Consider the following 15,681-nt stretch of genomic DNA (forward strand, 5'->3'; position numbering starts at 1 on the left):
TTTTCTTGGCTTGCTAGAAAATCCAGGCCTGGTTTACTGGAGAAATTAAAAACATTGAGGCATATTATCAAGGGGGTTTATCTCCGCTTTTTTGGCTTTAAAAGCCAAGAAAGCGGAGATAAAATTATCTCCCTATTACCTAGCTGTTGCTAACACCAGTTAGCGACAGCTAGTATGAGATAGCGACCATCTTGGGCCCCACTTTGCATGTCAGTGATATTTATCACTAATGACATGCAAAGTGGGCGTGCCAAGATGTTAGCGACTGAAAACAGTCACTAACATCGCTATCTCCTATTACCAACTTTTAGAGATATTCGCGCTAAGCGCGAATATCTCCAAAAGCTAACACCTGCCCTGAGCAGTTCTTAGCCATGTTATCCAATGGGAGGTGGATAACATGGCTAAGAGCATTAGCTCGGTAATGCATGAATATCGCTGACTTTTCAGCGATATTCATGCATTGCGGCCGATTTTTATCGCATTTGCGATAAACCTTGGTAATACCAAGGTTTATCTGCGATAAAAATCGGCGCAGCTCAGCTGTAAATTTTTGTCTCTAACCAAGCAATAGCGATAATTATCGCTATTGCTTGGTAATATGCCCCATTGTGTCTTACATACACATTGGTACATTGTAACAGATGCATTATGAAATCTATTGTGTTTAGAAGATGCTTAAATGGTTTAAGTGCAAAGTGGAAAAATACACAAAAGAAATTCTGGGTCCTATTTATCAAGGGTGTGCTTCGCATTTGCACCACGCAGTGTGATGCATGCGTAATGCAAACCCTAAAATGCAGTTTATTAAGCCGCACAGGGCCACTTTGTGTGGCCCTGTGCGGCTTGATAAATCAGGAATAATGCAACGCAATGCAGACAGTCCTCTCGTTTAAAAAATAAAATCTTTTTATTGTTGTAACAAGCTCCATAAAATCGCACATTAGTCGGCATTGGTCATTCATTGGCACATAAAAGACAAAGTAAATCATACACTCATCGCTAACAGTGTAACCTGCATACAAAGAGCAAGCTCCCGGGTGATCGTCCATTTGCTAGCATCTAAACCTCGTAATACACCAAAATGAGGAAGGCCATCCGAAAATCATCAATACCAGATTGTTCCCCATTCCACACCCAGGTCCGTAACACGCATACAAAAGGCAACATCATAATTTCAGTGAGTCCTCTCTTTTTATGCTCATAAATACTTTTGTGAATAGCAAACAATTGTAAACTTACACTCAAGTGTAAGTTTACAGTTGTGAATCAGGCCATATATTATATAGATAGTCTGTGACTCTAAATTTTTTTGATCAATTTTCCAGGCTAATTACTTCACTAATAGCACTGTGTATTCACCTTTACATACTGATCACATAAAGATGTACTTTGTTTATTTCTTATAAAGTTTATCTATGTCCTACATTATTATCTTCATTTTTATTACTCAAATGTCTGTACATGGTTGTGTTTCTATAAGTACGTTTATGTATGTTCTGGGTATCTTATATTGTAAATATTGCTTAAATAATCCTAACTCTTTTCACTTAAGGAAACTGTGATGTGCATTGTTGGTTGCTGTCCAGACTGAGGTGGGCATGGTTAACATCTAAAAGTATGGAATGTGGATAACAGGAAAACAACTGAATGAATTCTTTAAGCACCTAGCTTACTTGTTGCTGGTTATTTCTGGATTGCCTGCCAAACTGGAGCTGAGGTTGATAGACACATTCATGAAGATGTAGTATTGCTACTGTTTTACATTTTTTATGTTTGTGTAAACCTCTGCAAAGCTCCATGCTTTATCGGTTGAATTAACATTGAAGTGTGTTGAGCAGATTGTGGTGGACAGATAGTGTGGCTTATTCTCTGTGGTGTGCAGGTGTTATGCTTGGAACACTGTGAAGGCTAGATTGACTTCTTTCAGATAGTGATGTACAAACATCAATCATGCCTTCCAAATTGTGGTAGAATGTAAACTTACAAACTAATTCTTCACTAAATTGTCAAGTAGCATCATAGAGAGGCAATGACTTTCCTGGCTAGGTGAAGAGAACAGATCATAGTGACCATCAGTTTAAAATAATGAAAAATACACAGGTTTCTCAAAACACAACTGATGTAGGCAAGAAGACAGTTTCCAAGATGATCAGAATTGTAAATACTTCACAACAGTGTTATTGATCTTACCAAGATGGTGCTGACATCACATCCTAATGCTGGCAGAATGGTACTAACCTTGGTTGTATCCTTATTTGCAGGGAATGCTGGGGCCTTGTCCCATGTGACCTTGAGGGTCCATTTGGCTGTATATGTGGTGTTCATGTATCTCTGAATCCTGTTCTCAACATCTTGGACAAGAGTGTTCTTTTCTGAGTTCAGAGTGATGTGCTCCTACAGGATTCAAACATATGGAAATATTTCTGTGATTATGTGCTTCCAATAAGCAGCATACACCATAATAGCTCAGGTGTTGAGACCGCATCACTATGTAACCCCCCCTGAAAGTATTCTACATTACGCCCCTTCCCCGACCGTTATCTTGCAGTTAAAACCAACCTGGTAAAATGTTGATCCAACATTTTGAGAGAAATCTGCATTGTCCCAAAATACAGCAACCATTGGTACATGGCTTTTAGAAGTGAATCCTCCTGAAGGGGGGTTGACATAGGAGAAGACGTCATTGTCTGAGTATGGGAAAATGATCTGCCCATTGTCGGTAAACTGAAACAACAAAACATGGGTATCCATTAGTCACACCACAATAACATGAGAACCAACAGATAGATGCATTTTAGCTTTTGCACACCTAAATTGACTTCAGGTACATAAATTCTGCAATTTGGATCACATATTCCCAAATACTGATTCATAGAACCAAGATTTTCTGGACATTCCAGCTGCACATACTCTACATGCATTGCTAATTTTTTCAAGTCACAATTTTGGAGTTAAAGACAAGAAAAGGGGAGTTGAGATGTGTCTCTGGGGAGAGGACAGGATATATATTGGATGTCATAAGCAGGAAAACCCAGGAGCACACAAAAAGAAGTCCATAGGTTAGTGTAAATCTGAGCCAGTCAAGCACTTTAACGTCAACTGGTATGTCGTTTAGTGTTTATTGTTCATATTAATTTCCTTTATGGGGAAAAATGTGACATCACAGATACACCAGCAGACAACACGTGTTTCATCTTAGTGATTTTTTCAAGGATCCAGAGAGTACACATACAATGTATTTGAATAACTATTTTGAAGGGCTTATTCCAACACAGCTGTATGTGTAAAGCTCAGCATTTCAAAATGTTGTCTGGAGCGCACAGAAACAGAGAGTTCCTATTGTCCAGCATGCTCAAGATTGTAGCCTCAACTACTAACGCCTTACATGCTGTGGCAAAAGTGGAATTATTTTATACAGCAATCTCAATAACACATAGCAGGTAGATAATAATGTATTAACTCGCATAGACAAAGTTCGGTCCACATCAAATTAGAAGCCTAGATTTTTAAGTGCAGAGACAGTTGCGGGTGAGCTTTCATCAGGCCAGGGCCAGAAAGCAGTTGAAAGAGAAGACAGTACCTTAACCACAGAGCAGCACATTACCACAGTTTTGTCCCCATTGAAAGTGAGAGAGTTCAGAGTACGCCTGTTACTTATGTTGTGCGTACAGTTGTGAAATGCGTTAAAGCAGGGGTCTCCAAACCGGTCCAGGAGATCCGGATCCATGCCAGACTTTTAAAATTACTACATGTATGTCAATGGGGATATCCAAAAAATCTGGCATGGATCCGGCCCTCCAGGACCGGTTTGGAAACCCCTGCGTTAAAGGATTCTGAAAGTGGATGCTCCAGATGTGCATCTTCTGCGCAATTCATAAATAGTATTCCCTGACTATGGATCATCTGGCCAGTGGTTTCAGATGTTTGTTGACAAGTGTGGGCTCAGGGATGAGCCTTGAGGGACGCCCTCATCCACTGGTCTGAGATTCATAGCAAAAAGGAGGTAAGTGTGCTGCCTGTGGGTGATCTTCCAGATATGAGCTACACCATCTCTGAGCTGATCCTATCATTACAACTCCTGCAAGTTTCAACATCAAAATCTTGTGGTTCACCTTGCCGAAGGTGGCTGACAGATCTAATTAAACAAGGGCCACAAAATTGTCCTTGTCATACGCCTCATGAAGGTCATACATGACCGATATCAAAGTGCTCTCAGTGCCATGTGCAGGTCGAAGGTCTCACTCAGCTGGCTCAAGATTTGTCTCCAGATGGTCTTAAACAATTCTGTTAACCTGTTTTTTTCAGAATGTGCACTGGGAAAGGTAAGAGCAATATCAGTCTAAAGTTACTGAGGACCAGTGGATCTGCTGTAAGCTTCTTCGGTAGTGGGATGACCATGGCGTTTTCCATGCCCATGGCACCTGCCCAGTGAACAAAGCTAGATTACAGATTGAGTGCAAGCGTTCTGCTAATGGTTCCATCAGCTGTGGCCAAGATTTGTCAGGGTCAGATCAGACCAGCCCCAAGTTGCCACAGAGTGAATTGCATATACAAGAATGTCTGGCCAGGCAGCTTGGGCAATGCCTTTAAATGGGATTCACATCTTTAAAGATTTCAGTGGCATAAAAGTCTTCCTTAGTTACTTTAATAAGATTTCTATAGTGTTTTCAGTTCAAGCATAGTTTTGTGGGCATAATTTGCTCTCCAGCTGCTTTCTGTAGGTTTGCAACTTTTTTCGCATCTCTTAGTTCATCTTGAACCAAGGGACTGATGGCAGTTTCATGGTTTAATTTGCTTTGTGGGAAAAGTACATGGCCATCTTCAATCAATGCTCATAAGTTGCCTACTGATTGTCTACATGCCTGCCCCCTTGTGGGGGAGGTGGAAATGCTTGCTTTTTAGATAAAATATCTGCATTTAACCTGGCTCAAGGGCATACCTGTAACAGAATGATCCGACCGATCAGAGGTGAGATGTCCACCATCTTTACTGAATATGGAGGGCCAAAGAATAAATCTAGCATATGACCATCTTTATGTGTTGGACTAGAGACAAATTGTCAAGTCCTAATGCTGCTGAAGAGCTCCATTAAATCCGAGGTGCGGTTATTTACTCAGCATATTAGCCCAAATGTTTTTTATTATAACTCTTTTTATTAATCCACAAAATTGTTGTACATACAAAGAGCATTTATATTGTCTCATCGATCCAAACTTTACAGTTGACTTATCTATTTCTATTGACAAATCTAAGCCCACATTAATAATGAGTACCGTTGTTCCCAGCTTCCCTCTTAGAGTCCACGATGTGTCTGCCATGCCGACCAGATTTTCTCCCCTTTCTTAGGGCACCCTCTACTTTTATAAATCCCTAATTCTGCTTGCCAGCACCAGTCCAACTCGGTGTCCCATTCCTCCAGTGTTGGGGTGGACATTGAGCCCAAATGTTAAAGTCTCCCAGTAGAAAATACATTTGAATGGAGTGGAGAAGTGTGGCTCGCTGGTTAGAGCAGGCAGACCCTGAATCAGAGGTCAGACCCGGGACCAGGGTTCAATTCCCGACGCGGCAGGGTCTTGAGCTCAAATGTCCATGGACTTGATAATTCTCGCTTCGGTGCCTGACCTAATCATGGGTTCACACTCTGCAACTCTGGGCATTAAGCTTGCTTAATCTCCACAACGGCCCCCCCGCGGCGGGATGCCTGGCTTTCACCTTGGGGTTGCCCTGTAGGGGCTATCTCACAGGGAAAAGCCAGGACGGGTTCCCAAGGCAAGCACAGAGATACCCCTTCGGGGGTCGATTCAGGCGCTATATAAGAAACATAATAATCATAATAATAATGGGTAAGGGGTAGCGATGTGATAAAATGAACCAGTTGCCCAATGAAGGCTGCTGCTGAACCTGGAAGACAATAGGCAATAATGCTAGAGAACAGGATAATTGTAGAGAAAAACCAAGAGCAGCAGACCAAGGAAATGTCTCTAGTGGATGCTTTTTTAAATTCAGATGCTTCTTAAATAGTATAGCCAGCCCAGCTTCCTTAAAGTGAGGGACAATTGGACTGCTTTATAGCTTTCAGAGCATGCAGCATCTAGGTCAAATTCAGAATGAAAAGTAGCCCAAGATTTGGAAATGAATTAAATATTGAATTTTGAATCAGCAAGAAGGGCTCTAATTTCCACTGGATGTTTCACCATTGAACATGCATTAATTGGTCATGGTTATTTTTTGCTGAATTCTTTAGCACAAAATTGATCTGAAGGTTTTGGAGTGCTTTACATGAGCACCAGTTACATTGCACAAGGACACATTAATTCTTTTGTGGGCATGGGGTGATTTAGGGCCAAATTGCGAGTCTGGCAGTCCAAGGACTGCTAGACTCGCATGGGCACGGCCGTGGCGGTCCAGCCACCACTGCACCGGTGGTCCGATTGCCCAATTACAACTTTGGCTGTAGGACCACCATGCACTGTCACAGCCACCAGGGAACCAAAGTTCCCTGGTGGTGGCATGGAAGTCAGGAGTTAATTATTATGCTGGTGGTGCTGCTGCGGCACCCGAATGCATATTATAAGTTTCAGGACCACCATCGGTGTCATGGAGGTCTTTTTTCCATGAGCCTGTGGTGCATGCAGGGGGGCACATATGTGCCCCTCTGTGTGCTAACACCCCAGTTCCTGCACAACATGGACTTTATAGTCCACGCGTCTGTGCAGGAACTATTTTTGAGATTCCCATTTTCAGAATCACTGCTGTGGGACCTCCAAAAACAGCCTTGAAGTAATCCCGCTGAAACAGGTAGGTGAGGAGACTTCATGTTTATTGACGTTTGCCTCCACAGCTCCCAGGAACTCACCGGTTTCTGAGGTTCTTGACATTCAAATAAGTACATTCCATTGTCATGAAAATGACATCACAAATGCCGCTAAAGAGATAGAAGAGATTACTACAAGCCTGCCAGCCATGAGTAAACTCGTGATCTGGGGGGAGGTGCAACCATGGGTTTGGAAGTGCGGGAGTGGGCCGCTGGCACGACAGACCACTCCCACACCACCAAACTCCTAATCAGGCCCAAAGTGATTCACCCAGAAGAACAGGATGTTGAACCTGGTTCCCCTTTTCCAAAGTCATCGGCTCTGGCCATTACTCCACATCCTCTTCCCACATTGAACTGTCAGGTTACTTTTAGCAGAGATTATCGGAATGCTTCTTTGCATAATATTATTCTTGGTGACCGGAGTTGCACAATTTTACATTTTTAAGGACAATTCTTTGTGCAGTGGTGACCCAGCATCTTTCGAGAAGTCGGGTCATGACAGCTCCTGCCAAGGATAGATAAAGGGAAATTGCTTAAACCCTTGAAATTGTAGAATTTCTGCCCATCTTTATTATGGCCTTATAACCTGCCGTAGCAAGCTATACCGGCTATTAAAGTCCTGCTCCAGGCGAGGGCCTTTAACAAGGGAGCTGGACTTTACTAGTCGGTATAGCCCAGCTACGAAGGGCAACAAGACAATTAGAACATTCTGCCACTAGAGGGCAGAATTTTTTAACATATAAAATAAAGGTCTCTTGGAGAGGCCTTTGTGAAAACAACATTGGAATGTTGCTCTGCGGGCCTTCACGGGCCCGTAGAAGCACAGAGCACTCCATTGTCTTCAATGGAGTGCTCCACATTCCAATGTTCTAATAAAAATTCAATGCCGTACATTTTGATGGTTCGCTGTGACATTCTTTGTCCAAACAAACAGCAACGTTGGTGCTGTGAGAGGTCTGTGCGTGGACAGGCACAGATGGGCTTGCCTTTGGTGTGCCTTCAGTTCATCAGCTGCACAACCGTGCACAGACCACTTTAAATAGGTAAAGTCTTGTCTGATCATAGGACAGCTAGCCCAGCAACAAAAATGGTGTCTGGAAATGACCCACTAGAATGAGTTAAAATGGTGCCAGCCTGAGGAGCACTGACTGAAAGTGTAAGAATGAACAGTACAATCACGAGAATACTCTGTTACACTCTATATTTCACTTAGTGTGAGAGGATATGTTTCTCCACAAGGAAAAGCTTCGAGAATTAAGAAAAGAAGTAGAAAAGGGTGTTACAAGTGGTCACACAGCTGCTCTCCTTTCTCCGAAAGATTAACTGCTGGTAGGAGAAGGGACATTAAGAGTATGGTTGGAAATCTACAAGTTCCTTAGACTGCAATGCATACTCCTAGAGATTTTCACCTAGCCAGTAAAAGTTTTAAAATCTATGCAACTTGTAGGAGAGGGGCTAAGATGTGTACATTGACAACATCTTTAAAAAGATTATGAATTTTGAATTGACCCCTGACTTTCGTTACCTTCTCTCCAAATTTCTTAAAATAGTTCTAAAAAGCAGATAACGTTTTTTTTAATCAAAATGTTAGAAAAATGTATGTTTTCATTTACTTTTGGCATTCCTTTTTCTGAAGATTTAGCCTAAAACCAAATTTAAGTAGTCATAAGTCGGTCAGGTTCTTAAGAATCACTTGAATTTCTTCTCCAGCACCTCCTTTAAGCCCCTTTGTGATAGATTCACAAAGTTTTTTTCCACTGACTGTCATAAATTGAGGCATTAATTTACACATAGGTCACACATACTCAAAGGAAAGTTACAGGGATTTGAACAATAAATCACAAAAATATTCCTTTACACACAGATATGTGGCATAAAATGCAAATATCAGAGAAAGAAATTCTTAATCTACACCTTTTTCCTGATTTCCACAATTCTCTCTTAGAAGCTTTCATGCATTTCCCTCATACTCAATGACGTGCTGAAATTAATTTTGTGCTGGATCAGAAATGATGGAAACTAAATCAACTAGTCTGGAAGTATTCTAAGTCACACTTGTCTAGGCAGGATAGACAGATATTATCCAACAGATTTTTCTATTCACATTATTTTTCTATTCTATCCACAAGATACATTCTTGAAAATCTGTGTAGAAATTTGAGGATTTTTCTGCACTTTGGACTGGAAATATTTTTTTCTAGTAAAAATTTTGTAACATTGAGGAGTGAAAGTGTACAAGTAGTGTTATACGAATAAAAGTTGTATGCAATTTTGAGAATTCCACCTTCAACTACTTTGTGAAGTTGGGCATGTTAAAAATGAAGTGATAAAAATCATGCAAAAAAAAGTAGTTTATATTGTGGCATTAATGCAAAAGCAGGTTTAGACAATAGAATTCTCTTACACAATTTTTTTGTCAGAAATATCTCTGCCAAAACAACATTTTTGGCAAGTTTTGTCCAAGAAGGAAGATGTTCAAAGTTCACAGATGTCCTAACTGAACAAAGTTGGGGATTTGTGACCTTCACACAAAGTCCCAATTGAAAGAAGCAGCCCAAATTACAAGCTGAGACATCATAAATGCACACCACAAAGATTGATCTGAGGTATGATGACCAGTGACACAGAAATTCAGCTGAATCCAAAACTTCATACATGAACCATAAAATCAGCTTAGACTCACATATAGAGATGTGTATAGCTGGTTTCCAAATGAGAAACCTATCTGAGGCTTGAAAAGCCGTGAATTGAAATTTGTAGTCCTCTGAACAAATTCAGTATCCCCGACATCCTGTCCGTAGGAGTAAAGTAGAACAGCGGGAACAGCTGAAAGGAAGCAGAAGTCTCTTGATTAAAAACTGTACTATGATCATTTGTTTACAATTTGTGTAAGGTTTTCTAGATAAGAGAAGTATCTGTGCAATTTGATATTATTATGGGTATTATCAATAACATCCCTGGAACAGCTGTTGACATTATTCATTCTTATTGTTGCACAGCATGAGTTGGACAATAAGCTTTGGATAAAGATGGTCCTGGAAGCTTCACAAGAACAATCAGTAGTGAGAAAGCTTCATCTCGTCTTAGTGTTGTCATGGTGCAGTGTAAGTTTCAAAGAAGATGGAAGGAGAGGGCCTGAAGGAAGTAAATGATTGCTTCTTTGATGGCATCTATTTCAACCTCATACATTTAGGGTAAGACATCCTTAGATAGTAAACTGGAGTATGAGATAAGACATCAAGGGTTCTCAAACATGAAAGAGTTTAAGTCTATTGTACCAGAAGCTCTCAAAAGGTGACAAATTATGACAAGTCTTGAAGAGGAAAGCCAGGGAGCATAGACAGCAGAAACATTGGCATCTGTTGTCACTGTGCATAACCCTTTAAAAGCCTTCACCTGTCGAGCATCCATTACTGGAGGCTTTATCTGAAGGGCATTCTTAAGCTCAGGAGGCCTCACTTAAAGTTATTACCTCCCCTTCAGACAGGTTAGAGACAATCCTTTGTTGTCCGACCAAACTACTTGCAGCAATGTTATAAGGAGATTTCAAAAGATATAAACATATTAAGCCTTGTAAATCAATTTCTGATTAATATAAGCATGTAGGCTGATCTATCATGTAGCCAATCTATTCTGAAGCATGTTTGCTAATCCATCGATTCCTAATGCGCACTCTATGTTGTGTCTGATATAACAAATGTGTGCCCAATTTTTATGTTGGCAAGAAGCATATTCCATCGCAATGGCGATGAAGTAGGCTTACTCTTAACATAATGACCCCAACTGAAATTAGATGCGGGTGGACTTTTGGTTTACTCAGAGCACAGGCTACGTTGTCTCTACCATGATTCAAACCCTCTGACAGCCCTGTGGAGTAAATGCTGTCAGAGTCAGACCTCTACTTCTACCCACCTAAGTTAGATAGGAAGAAAAACCTGGTGGTAAGGGGCAGTGGAAACTGCTAAATTATCTGTTTGCCATGGGAGAGGACCACCATGGCGAGGGGAGCATTTTCTTTTTGAAAATAAAAAAAAAAACACTTTGGTGCAGGGCTCTGTCTAAGCTGCGAAAAGCATTGACAGGAATGGCCGGCATGAAACTAGGAGAATGTGCAATGGCTGAGATAAAGACTCACAACTCCATGTGGTTTTTAAAGTACAAAAAGATAGGAAAAATTCATACATTTCTCTCTTAAAAAAATAGAATGAGGGGCTTCTTCAGTAGGCTGTTCCCGCAGCTCCGCTCGAGTTAACTGGGAAATTGACGTGGCTCATAGCAGCTCCCAGTTCCCCTCGCCATTGGCGCTGATCCTACTCAGGCAAAAAGGCTCAGTATTGCCCCCTGACTTCACAGTCACCTACACTCTATGCCCATCCGCATACAACCAGTATGGACCTCAGTCCCACCCCTATCTGCTGCCCTTCTTAAGATGACCTGTTGATCATAAGCATTCCACCTCATCTAGTATGCTCATCCTTCATTTCCTACCCCAAATGTCCCTTAATGGCAATCTGCGAGCAGACAATGGTCATGGGAAGGGAGAGCAGCTGCTTTTTTTTTACTACACTTTGAGTAGTCAAGTATAATCAGAAAACTTCAGCTTTTTCCCATAGGCCAAAACCTTCTGACATTGACAGGTACATATGTGTGCTAAACTTGAACACAACCAACAAGAAGCTGTGGCCTATTTTTTATAATTTTTTCACGCAGCACAACACAGCAAGTCACCTAGCTGCGCTGCAGGAAAGGGAAGGAATGCACCATATTTAACAATATGTGGCACATTTCTGGCCTTTCCTAGTGCTGGCACACTTTTGGCTGCCTAATGCCAATGCAGGCATCCTTGCATCATAGTGCTAGGGGGTAAGTGCTGTAGGTAGGATTGTTTTCGGGCAATTATGGACACCTACCTGCACAAGTACAATCCTGAGAGATATTTCCTTCTTTCTATGTGTGCTGCAGAATGCAGCACACATAGAAAAAGTAAAAAACAAGGAGAAATAAAGATATTGCTCCAGGTTATGCCTCCCCTGGGGATGCGTAGCATTTTGATTCATTCCCAGGTCTACCACTAATGGTAAATCCAGGAATGTGCCAAAACCCATGGATGGATGCGTGGGAACACCCATGCTCTACCCATGAAACACCTCCCTGGGGCAGAGTAACACAAAGCAGTGATTTGCGCTGTCTTGCGTTATTCTAGATTTATCAAGCCATGCAGGGCCACGCAAGGTGTGTGGCTTGCTAAGTCTCACTTAGGTTTTGCGACACCCTTGTTCCCCCTTGCATGGCTCAAGGGCGACACAAAACCTTGATAAATCTGGCCCCTTCTTCAGGCCATTGGTCGGGACTGCACTTTGCCTCTTCTTTCTCACAATGAGATGCACACTAACATGGTGATTTGATGTGTCTTGCTGTATGTTTTTATTTCCTAGGCACTGACCTTTAAAACATCAGTAGATTGCTTTGGGATTCTTGTTTAAAATGTGATAGGGGTTTGTAGCACCCCACTAGCCCTACACTCAGTATCAACTGCAATGATTATTACAAACATTTCATAGCCTTGTTGGAGTTGAGTTCCAAGCCATCTCCTTAGACACCTATCCAGTTCAGAATAAGATAATCAAATATTATTGTGGGAACAGAGACACTCGATATGACTTCCAACCATTTCAAGCAGCAGAAACATGACTCATTTGCTGGAAATCTATTGTACAAAAAACAGCATCACTGCAGCCGGATGAGTACTACTGCTACTGACAACTAAACTGCAAAGCATCTTAGCTGAATCAATACTTTCCCGTCTGCCTTTGGCTAACTTAAAAATCTAAGGTTTTATTATTGGCTGATCTCTGCGTGGCTGGAGGATTCTGGTAGATGTTTTAATTCTCCAACACTTATGAATTTTCCCAGTGGCTTATGTGAGAACTTTGTAAAAGGAAGGTATTTATGAAATCACCTTCCTTAGTTAGTGCCCCACCTTTGTAAGTTGGAAGCTTTGGCTCTCCATTAGGTCATGTTTCTTTGCTTCCGTTCATGCAGTGGATGGACAGCCTCTATTAAAGTCAGGATCAAGACCAGAGGGTGGTATCGGGCTAGTTTAGAGAAGATGGCAGACTAGAATGGGGGATCTGTGTCAGGCTAGTTTAGAACAGTAATATAGAGACAAGCTTCTCTAGGTGCACAGACAAAATATCGACTCCAAAATATCGAATGGACAAAATATCGAGTTAAAAATATCGAGTACGATAAAATATTGAGATCAAAAATATCGTTGGTCAAAATATCGAATAGAATACTGATCAAAAAAATATCGAGTACAAAAATATCGACTAAAAAAAATTGACAACACAAAATATTGATAAATAGTCAAAGTAAAAAATATAGATAAAATGTAGAAAAAAGGTTAAAAAAAAAAATTATTAATAGTAATATAAATTGTAGTTAATGTTTAGGAGCGGGATGTTGGGTTAAAAGGGGATAAGGGTGGGGAGTAATTTAATAATAATTAATTAATTAATATATGTTTGTAAATATTTTTAATTAATAATTAATTGGTAATTAATAATATTAATTAGTTAATTAATTAATATAATTGTGTACATATTTTTAATTAGTAATTAATTGGTAATCTAATAATATTAATTAGTTAATTACATTAATTAGAGTAATTTATTTATATATATAATTTTTATTTATTGTTAATTAATTAATTGGAAAAAATAATATTAATTATTAAATTGAATTAATTACAGCTAATGTGCTTATATATTTACTTTATTGTTATTGTTAATTATTAATTAATTGGTAATTAAATCATATTAATTAATTTTGGGTAAATGAGTCTCTTTAGGGTTCAGGGTCAGTTTTCAGTTTTTGGGTAAAGGGGTATTTTCAGGGTTCAGGGTCAGTTTTCAGTTTTTGGGTAAAGGGGTATTTTTAGGGTACAGGGTCAGTTTTCAGTTTTTGGGTAAAGGGGTATTTTAAGGGTCAGGGTCAGTTTTCAGTTTTTGGGTAAAGGGGTATTTTTAGGGTTCAGGGTCAGTTTTCAGTTTTTGGGTAAAGGGGTATTTTTAGGGTTCAGGGTCAGTTTTCAGTTTTTGGGTAAAGGGGTATTTTTAGGGTTCAGGGTCAGTTTTCGGTTTTTGGGTAAAGGGGTGTTTTTAGGGTTCAGGGTCAGTTTTCAGTTTTTGGGTAAAGGGGTATTTTTAGGGTTCAGGGTCAGTTTTCAGTTCTTGAGTAAAGGGGTATTTTTAGGGTTCAGGGTCAGTTTTCAGTTCTTGGGTAAAGGGGTATTTTTAGGGTTCAGGGTCAGTTTTGGGTTTTTGGGTTAAGGGGTATTTTTAGGGTTAAGGGTCACTTTTCAGTTCTTGGGTAAAGGGGTATTCTTTGGGTTCAGGGTCAGTTTTCCCTACTGTTGCACCCACTGGAGTGGGAATAGTAATTTTGACCCCTACGCTATCCAACGCTTTCCCTACGCTTGCACTCTTTGGAGTGGGAATAGTATTTTTTACACTTCTGGTATCGTACGGTAATATAATAGTATCTTATTTAATTATAGTATGTTACTATATATATATATGTTTTAACAAATAAGATTGTAAAAAATGTTTTTTATTATTTTCATTTATTATTTAATTATTATAAGATAATTTAAGTATTTTTAAGTATATTTTAGTAATTAAATTTGAATATTAATTTAATTTAACACTGTTTTTAATAAAGTCGATATTTTTTACAACTATATTATTGTTAACGATATTTTGTACTCGATATTTTTGTACTTACCTGTTTGTAGATACAAACTCGATATTTTGACTGTCGATATTTTGTCAACGATATTTTTGCTAGTCGATATTTTGTCCATCGATATTATTTCAGTGATCCGCTTCTCTAATGTAGGTGTGACTATTATACTAGTCAATGGCCAATGGCTTGTGCTTATCCTCATTTGAGATAATGCTGCATAGGCACGGTGCATGATGAGTCCATGATCCCTCTCCCCAGGACATAACATTGCCTAAAATCTGTAAGTAACCCCCGCTCAGCCTCATATTCTCCACAAACCTATAAGTCTGTATTTGTCATAGTTAAATTATAGCATTTTGGTATACAATGTTAAAGGAACTTAATAGATTTGCTTACCACTTGTTTGACTGTTTGTTGTACTAGGCGTTACTGTACTTGGGGCTGTTGTTGCTGTAGATATTTGGCTTGTAAGAGTTGCTGCTGTCTTTGATGTTATTTGCTCTGTTGCTTTAACAGTGTTGGAGACTGTGCGAACAGTTGATGCGCTAGTCGGGGCTCTCTGACCTGTTGTAGCAGTTGCAGCACTAGTTACTAGGGTCTCTGGTTCTGCAGTAGTTACTGCAGCTGTTGTTGAACTTGCAGGTCCTGTGGTCTTTGCGGGTGGTAAAATGGAAACTGTGTTAGGGGTTGTGCTTACAGGTGACTGAGTAGCTGTGATTGTGTGACTGTTTCTGGAAGTAGACGTGGCACTAGTTACTAGAATCACTGGTTCTGTAGTAGTTACCGCTGTTGTTGGTGAATCTGTATGCCCTGTAGCGGTTGCAGTTCTAGAAATAGAAGCTGTGCCAGAAAATGCACTTACAGTTGGTTCAGGTGTTGTGATTCTGTGGCTTGTTGCTGTAAAAGAGGCAGTGCTAGTTAATAGAATCGTTGGTTCTGCAGTAGTCACTACTGCTGCTGTTGTTGAACTAGTGGGTCCTGAGGTTTTTGCAGGTGTTGCATTAGAGACTGTGACTGGGGTAATGCCTACCGTTGATGCTGTGCTTATGGTTGCATGACTTGTACAAGACATAGCACTAGTCACTAGAATCTCTGTTTTTGGATTTGTGTGT

The 15,681-nt window shown here is 40.1% G+C and overlaps 1 protein-coding gene across 1 annotated transcript in view; it reads right to left on the reverse strand.

Annotated features, from left to right (window-relative positions):
* Positions 1 to 15,374, reverse strand: part of LOC147684202 (uncharacterized) — a gene marked incomplete at its 5' end in the record, with an annotated part of 198,799 nt that extends 183,425 nt beyond the window's left edge. The window contains 4 exons of the mRNA XM_086942612.1: positions 2,242 to 2,397; positions 2,563 to 2,727; positions 9,504 to 9,646; positions 14,966 to 15,374. Of these exons, the coding sequence (XP_086798738.1) occupies positions 2,242 to 2,397; positions 2,563 to 2,727; positions 9,504 to 9,646; positions 14,966 to 15,374 (873 nt within the window). The remainder of the gene's footprint in view (positions 1 to 2,241; positions 2,398 to 2,562; positions 2,728 to 9,503; positions 9,647 to 14,965) is intronic.
* Positions 15,375 to 15,681: the final 307 nt, after the last annotated feature.

Source organism: Lissotriton vulgaris, chromosome 11 (assembly GCF_964263255.1).
Source record: "Lissotriton vulgaris chromosome 11, aLisVul1.2, whole genome shotgun sequence".
Taxonomy (NCBI): Eukaryota; Metazoa; Chordata; class Amphibia; order Caudata; family Salamandridae; genus Lissotriton; species Lissotriton vulgaris.